The following is a 7,500-nucleotide window of genomic DNA, read 5'->3' on the forward strand; positions in this document are numbered from 1 at the left end:
AATAACGACTTAGTATCTCAGAATAACGACTTAGTATCTCAGAATAATGACTTAGTATCTCAGAATAATGCCTTGAAGTTTCTTACAGGATCTCTTTTCGTCACGTTGTCAGAAATGCTCTTGCATAGTTCAGAGCTGAGACATAAAGATCATTTCTACTACAGGCCATTATACTTCTGCAGTTGCCAAGGGTTACAAGGACAGATTGTAGCTCAGCTATTATGAAAATATAGAAATTATGATGAAATATGCCTCATGCAAGGACGTGTTACACAAAAGGCTGATTCCTCTGTGAGATTCTTTGACAATACATCCACCTGAGAGGTGTGGCTTATCAAGATGCTGATTTAACAAAATGATTGTTACACAAACAAAGAAGTTCTGATCAAACGTAAACAACTTTAGTGGAAAATAATCATCTTCAACAGCACTTCTACACTTAACTGAATCAACATGTTGAATTCAGGACTTTTTCCTATTCTCTGGTATTTCTACTTTAATTCAAGTAAAAGATCTGAACACTTCTTCCTCCACTGCTGGTTTTCAAGCTAAAAGAAGAGACGGATTAAACGCCAGCAGGTTTTTAAATGACAGAAACATCCGTCTCCCCTCACAGAGAGCGAGCTGGCCATGCAGCTGGAGTGCTGCCAGACGGAGGTCGAATTCGTCCGCAGACGCCTCAAACAGACGGAGGACAGACTGGAGACGGAGAGACAGAGCCGACAGCAGCTCGACGCCAAGGTGAGGCGGGACGCTGTGACGACGTGCACGGCAACGCTGATGAGAGATTAAATGTGTGAAGGTAGTAATTCTGTGTGTGTGTGTGTGTGTGTGTGTGTGTGTGTGTAGGTGGCCGCTCTGCAGGCCCAGCTGGAGCAGTCCAGGCGGAGTGCGACGGAACTGAAGCGTCACTGTCGCCGTGTGACCTCTGACCTCCAGGACGCCCGAGTCCTCACCGACAGCCTGCAGAGCCGCATGCACGAGGTGGACCGCAAACAGAGGAGGTGTGTGTGTGTCCAGCTGCTCCACTTAACATTATATTTACATTATATACAATTATACAATAACCTTGATATTAGTGAGACGAAGGAGCGAGTTATGGACATTTGAATCAGAAATCAGCAGATTGAAACATTTTCCTCTCAAACATCTGGAGGTAAAATGTGAACGCTGTGTATAGACGGACTCATACACTCGACCAGCTCCGACATTAAAGTGTTTACTTCTTTACCCGCTGAATGAAAGCAGCTCTGCAGCGTTTTAAAGCATCTTTGTGCGGTTTCTCTCTCAGGTTTGACAGCGAGCTGACTCAGGCTCTGGAGGAAGCCGACACTGAGAGAGAGCAGAAGGACAAAGCCTGTCAGGAAAGCACAGCCCTGGGAGCTGAGATATACGGCCTGCGCCGCAACCTACAGGTGTGTGTGTGTGTGTGTGTGTGTGTTCACCTGTGAACTAAAACCAGGAAGAAAAGCTGACTGATGAACAACCAGCAACGTCACGGATTCTCAGTTTGTTTTGATGAGTCATGAAGCAGAGATGATGATGTAACAGTGCTCTTTATGGTAAAGAGAGCACGTATTCTATTGAGTGATTACAGATGTCACATGTGATTCATGAAGCGCAGTCACACGAGTGAAAAGATGCAAATGACATCACAGATTAAGGAGTCAGAGACGCATGGAGTCAACGTTTATATTTGACGTATGGCAGACCGTAAATGTTAATAAAAAGTTTAATGTCGTTAAATCCTTCATGAAATACAGAAGAAAGCCGACGTCTCGCTGCAGAAACAAGATGAAAACAGAACGGCAGTGATGAAATATACAGGATATTAATGCACAATAATGTCAGATTCAAGGAAGAGTAAATCATAAACATTAAGATGAAAGAAACAAAACAAAACACACAATACTCACTCTCAGATAGTCTGATGTTGAAGTAAAAGTTTAAAGTTCTGCATTTACTGGAGTAAAAGTACACCATTATTAGCATCAGAACATACTTAAAGTACCTAAAGTAAAAGTGGTGTGTGTGTGTGTGTGTGTGTGTGTGTGTGTGTGTGCAGGAGAGCCAGGCGGAGGTGGACCGTCTGCAGAAGCAGAAGGACGAGCTGTGCGCTCAGATCCGTGACCTCAGCCTGCCGGTCGACCTCGCCTCCGATTCGCTGCCCGACCTCAAGAAGCAGCTCCGCCTCCTGGAGGGTCAGAGCGGCGAGAGGGCGCAGGAAGTCTCCGAGCTCACCGCCAAAATACAGCAGCAGCAACAGGTGCTTCACACAGCGAAGACGCATTCAAATATTGAGTTTTGACTCGCTGCCGTCGCTCATCTCTCGCTCCTCCTCCTCCTCTTCTTCCACTTCTTCCTCTTCTTCTTCTTCTTCTCTCTCATAGGTCCACATGCGCTTTGAGATGGAGATGGAGAGGATGAAGCAGATGCACCAGAAAGAGTTGGAGGACAAAGAAGAGGAGTTGGAGGACGTGCACAAGTCCTCTCAGAGACGGGTACGTCATTCACATCTCAAGGCCCAACAGAGGCAGTGCATTCACTCAAGTACAAATGTGAGGTACTTGTCCTTCAGTACTGTCCTCTCATGTCACTTTCTACTTTCTACATTTATCCGACAGCTTAAATACACATTTCTTGCACACAAAACTGATCAGAAAATTAATTATTGTTAATGCAAAAAAAATCCAAATATCTTTTGGTTCCAGTCTGATAAATGTGAAGATTTGATGCTTTTCTTTTCAATAGTTTAATAATTGTAATGTATATTTAATCATTTGGAGGTTTTGACTGTACTGTTCACAGTTCTACAGTTTGTCTGCTGCCAAACTCCAGCGTATACTAGTTTATTACAAAAGAATTGTGGTGGTGTTATTACAAGTTACATTTATTCAGTGAGTACATGTACTTATCACGCCACAATTCAATAACATTGCACCTTAAATCTGGTTTTATTGTAAATATACAGAAAGTTAATGAATTACTCAAATAAATAACCTCCAGTGTTATTGATATTCTCTTGAGTGCACAATAAACTAAACTGAATAAAGTCAGAGCTATCCGTTTCTTACTAATGGACCCTGAAGCAACAAAGTGGAGATTTGTTATAATTCAAACTCCAACCGAGGACGTGAGTTTGAACTTTTCACCGTCAGTATTGAGACCTCTGCAGGCTTCACATACGTGTTCACAATAACCTGAAACATTCTCCGAACATCACAAGAGAATAAAATCATGTTCAGCAGGAATTCTGCACCGTCACTGAACTCAAAAGCAGGAGTTGTCGATAGAGCACTGAATGGAGCAGTGTTGTGCTGTTTGTGTGCAGATGGATCTTTTTCAAAGTTCTTCCTCGAATGAAAGAAGGAAACAAATTCTTTTCACAGAATGATTTTTCTATTATGCAACCAGAGAGAGTTACATCACTTCTCTGCAGTCACACAAACGTTCTACAGGTTTCCTTTGTAGTTGTTTTGTGTCTCTTTGTAGTTGTTTTGTGTCTCTTTGTAGTTGTTTTGTGTCTCTTTGTAGTTGTTTTGTGTCTCTTTGTAGTTGTTTTGTGTCTCTTTGTGGTCATTATTAATCTCTTCCTGGTTGGTTTGTCTCTTTGAGGGATATTTTGATATTTTAGACACTTTGTGCCCGTTCAGTGATCCGTGTACTAAAGTACTTAAGTACACAGTTATCTTTGACTGTTAATGTTAAAACATTTCATGTTTCCAGCTTCACAAACATGAAGATTTCCTCTGAATATTTTATATTATATTTTCTACTTTACATACTGTCAACTAGCTTGTTCATTTCCCCAAGGTTTCAATAAAGTTTCATCTTTTTAAATAATAATATATCATCATTTATTTGTTGATTATATTTTGTGTTCATAACCTGAATCTGCAAAATAACAGATATCAAATACATGACGTGGAGTAAAAAGTACTGTATTTGTCTCTGAGGTGTAGCAGAGTAGAAGTATAAAGTACTTGAGTAAATATAGTTTCTTCCCTCCGGCAGCAGCTTCAAACCACCAAACTCTGCTTGATTTATTCAGCAGCAGATTGTCCGGAGGCCTCGGTTTATTGTTTTTATGCTCTTCAACAGACGATGATTGTTTTCCTGCTTATCATTATGCAACCTGCTGCAGGGAATGTTTCCTGTCGGGAGCGATAAAAGATCATTCCGACCACTCGTCCATCGATGTATTTTATCTGTTGGTGTCGGTTTGTGCAGCTGAGGCAGTTGGAGATGCAGTTGGAGCAAGAGTACGAGGAGAAACAGATGGTGATTCATGAGAAGCACGACTTGGAAGGACTCATAGCAACTCTGTGTGACCAGGTACACACACACACACACACTGTGTCACTGCACATCCTCATGTTGTGTTGTTATTCCTGCAGGCTCTGAGTGGACGAGCTCTCTCACGTCGTACATCATTGTTGTCATTGTTGTGGGTTAATGTTCTCGAGCTGATGAGGGTGCCGTTCCACAAAACAAGCATATGCTGCAAGGAGGCGGCGGCTAATTTAACACTCTGTCTCCGTCACTCCCAGGATGTAATTGGACTCCTGACAAGTGGCCAGGACCTGGTCTGTAGCGGGCCAACAGCTCAAGTCTTCTCAAGGCTTTCAGAGTGAAGAATGTGACATGAAACTACTTTAGGCTTAATCTCTTTTAGAGTATGAGGTTCTTCTCCACAGTCCATGTTCTGCTGTGGACGTATTCTAGACTCCTGAAAGAATCTCTGTCAGTTTAAGTGAACGTTATATTTAGAATGTTTTCACCTCTTTACCTTGCTGTCAGACACTGAAGCTGTTATCTCTGATCTCTACAAACACACCAGACTCCATTCACTAAACACTGATTCTACCTCTCAGGACACAGGAGCTGCTGCTCTACTTGGCTTCCCTTTTTATTTCTCTCTCGTCCATCTACTGCAGTGAAACTGACTGTGGAGAAGAACCTCATACAAACACACTTCTAAACATGCAAACTGTCTCTTTAAGTCTGAGGCGTGTCGTCCTGCAGGTCGGCCACAGGGACTTCGATGTGGAGAAGAAGCTGAAGAGAGACCTGAAGAGGACTCACGCCCTGCTGGCCGACGCCCAGCTGCTGCTCTCCACCGTGGACAACCCGGGGCAGCACCTCCCCAACGGCAGCAAGGAGCAGATCGAGCGCCTGCACTGCCAGGTACGCTCACCTGTCCTACGCGTTCACCTGACTCCAGTTTGAAGTGCATTCATGCACCTAACTCGCTCTCTTTATGTCGCCAATTAGCTGGAGGAGAGCGAAGCGAGGCGGCTGGAGGCGGAGAGCGTTCAGGGGACTCTCTCTCAGGAGCTGGAGAACGCTCAGATTGAGCTGGAAAATATCTGCAAGCAGAAGAGTTTGGTGAGCGTGCCGACAGGTGTTTGATTAAAGGAATATACCCGAGTCAATGAGTGGGGAAACAGGACCAATGCAGATGCTTCCAGAAAGGGTTCAGAGGTCGGTTAGATGAAAATCATAGTGAGAAGGACCTTGAATTATTTCTGTAACTCTTGAAACAGACAAAGGGAGAAAGTTCAAACTCCTCTCAACTCTCTTATTTCATTCCTCACACAAGTGTTTGTCAGTTTTCCACATGAATAAAAGAGTGAAACTCTATGAACGTCTTCCATGAGAGTGGGCGCCGTTATCATCACATTTAAACAGTAGCATGGGTGATGAATTACATCATCATGCCTTTCATTAGTCTGACAGAGGAATGAGAGATGTGGCCTGAATATTTTACGTGGATTCTCTTGACTCGTAGATTCAACTGAGATAATGTTTAAGAAGGAGCGCAGTCGTCTAATACATACAAGTTAGAGAGTTACTGTAAATATGCTGCATATGTGCAAGTATATACTAATATATGCACACCCAACCCACCTGACCTGTCTCACCTGTGCGTCCAGGCGGACGCGCAGTTGTCCCTGCTGCAGCACAAGAAGGTGGACCTGCTGAAGAGGCTCGAGGAGGACCAGGAGGACCTCAATGAGCTCATGAAGAAGCACAAGGCGCTCATTGCTCAGGTGCTGCTCACAGTTTTTATCTTCCTGCCTTCATTCAATCACTTTGTTTTTTATATCCCCGATACAAATGTCTCGCTCTTCCTCTGTGTTTAGTCGTCCAGTGACATCACGCAGATCAGAGAGCTGCAAGCTGAGCTGGAGGAGGTGAAGAAGCAGAGGCAGTCTCTGCAGGAGGAGGTGAGCTTTATATGGATCATTAAACCTCCTTGTTACAGGTCTTAATGTTGCACTGGCTTCCACATTCACTCATGCATCAATACATTAATATTTGCTCTCTAACTGTTGTTTCCCCCCCCCCCCCGCCCACTCGTGATGCAGCTCCAACAGAGCGTGTCGAGGGTGCAGTTCCTGGAGGCGTCCACCGTGGGGCGCAGCATCGTCAGCAAACAGGAGGCGCGTGTGTGTGACCTGGAAAATAAACTGGAGTTTCAGAGAGGGCAAGTCAAGAGGTTTGAGGTGAGCCCCCCCCCCCCTTCAACACATAACAACATGGGGCTTTATTTAAAGAGAAACTAAAACCCTCAAAACCACAAAAAAGCAGCCACAACGAAGCTTCAAATTGTGACATTTCATCAAAAACATTGTTTTATTCTGCATGTCTCTGCTTGGGGGGGTTCAGACGTCTCTAAATGTCGCCCCACTTCCATGCTGTGCAGGTGCTGGTGCTGCGTTTGAGGGACAGCGTGGTCCGTCTGGGAGAAGAGCTGGAGCAGAGCGCCCAGGCCGAGGCTCGGGAGCGAGAGAACGCCCGCTACTACCAGCAGCGCCTGCAGGACATGAGGCTGGAGATGGAGGAGCTGGTCCAGGGAGAGCAGGACAGCAGCCGCAGGCGCATGGAGCTGGTAAACTATTCAACCTGTTTTCTACCTAGCAACCAAAATCCTACCATTAATGTTGTCAGTGTGTGCGCCCGTATTCTCCCAAACATCAACTTTTCACAACAGTCTAATAGTCTTTGTACACGGTGATTGACAGGTCTCTACCAGAGACGTATACGGCGTCTCTTCGTCACTCCTCCTCAGTCCAGATATGGTCACTTCCTGTTCACTGGTTGCAAAAAACAAGATGGCGACGGAGAAATCACAGAACTCGAGGCTTCAAAACGTCCACAAACCAATGTCTCGATGACTACGTCCGACCTTTTATGTCACACTCTTGTCATGTTTTAAATAAAAAGGAAATAAAAACAACAATCCCGTCACATGAAGAAGCCTCTTGCCCAGAGATGGAGATACTTGTGGGGACACGTTTCTTTGGCGCTCCTGCAGACCGATCACCAGCGCTGCTGAATATGAACCCACATCACTCTCATGCAAGCTGGGAGACGACCTTCTTTAAACAGCCCATGAGGAACACTTCCTCCAGGCGAAGCAGTGAAAGTACGCCTCACGTCTCTGTTCTCAAAAACAACAGCTGGTGTATTATCTGGAACATTAGAAAACATCAC

General features: G+C 44.7%; 1 protein-coding gene across 1 annotated transcript; it reads left to right on the plus strand.

The window, feature by feature from the left end:
• Window positions 1-616: 616 nt before the first annotated feature.
• On the plus strand, window positions 617-6,895 carry LOC116378099 (unconventional myosin-XVIIIb-like; the record flags this gene model as incomplete). Its single annotated transcript, XM_031839915.1, has 12 exons — window positions 617-741; window positions 850-1,004; window positions 1,292-1,415; window positions 2,066-2,266; window positions 2,391-2,501; window positions 4,231-4,335; window positions 5,026-5,187; window positions 5,275-5,388; window positions 5,937-6,053; window positions 6,147-6,230; window positions 6,372-6,509; window positions 6,710-6,895. Coding segments are annotated over 12 exons (1,622 nt in total), but the record flags the coding sequence as incomplete, so codon positions are not given.
• Window positions 6,896-7,500: the final 605 nt, after the last annotated feature.

Source organism: Anarrhichthys ocellatus, unplaced genomic scaffold (genome assembly GCF_004355925.1).
Source record: "Anarrhichthys ocellatus isolate YVR2014 unplaced genomic scaffold, GSC_Weel_1.0 scaffold2065, whole genome shotgun sequence".
Classification (NCBI taxonomy): Eukaryota; Metazoa; Chordata; class Actinopteri; order Perciformes; family Anarhichadidae; genus Anarrhichthys; species Anarrhichthys ocellatus.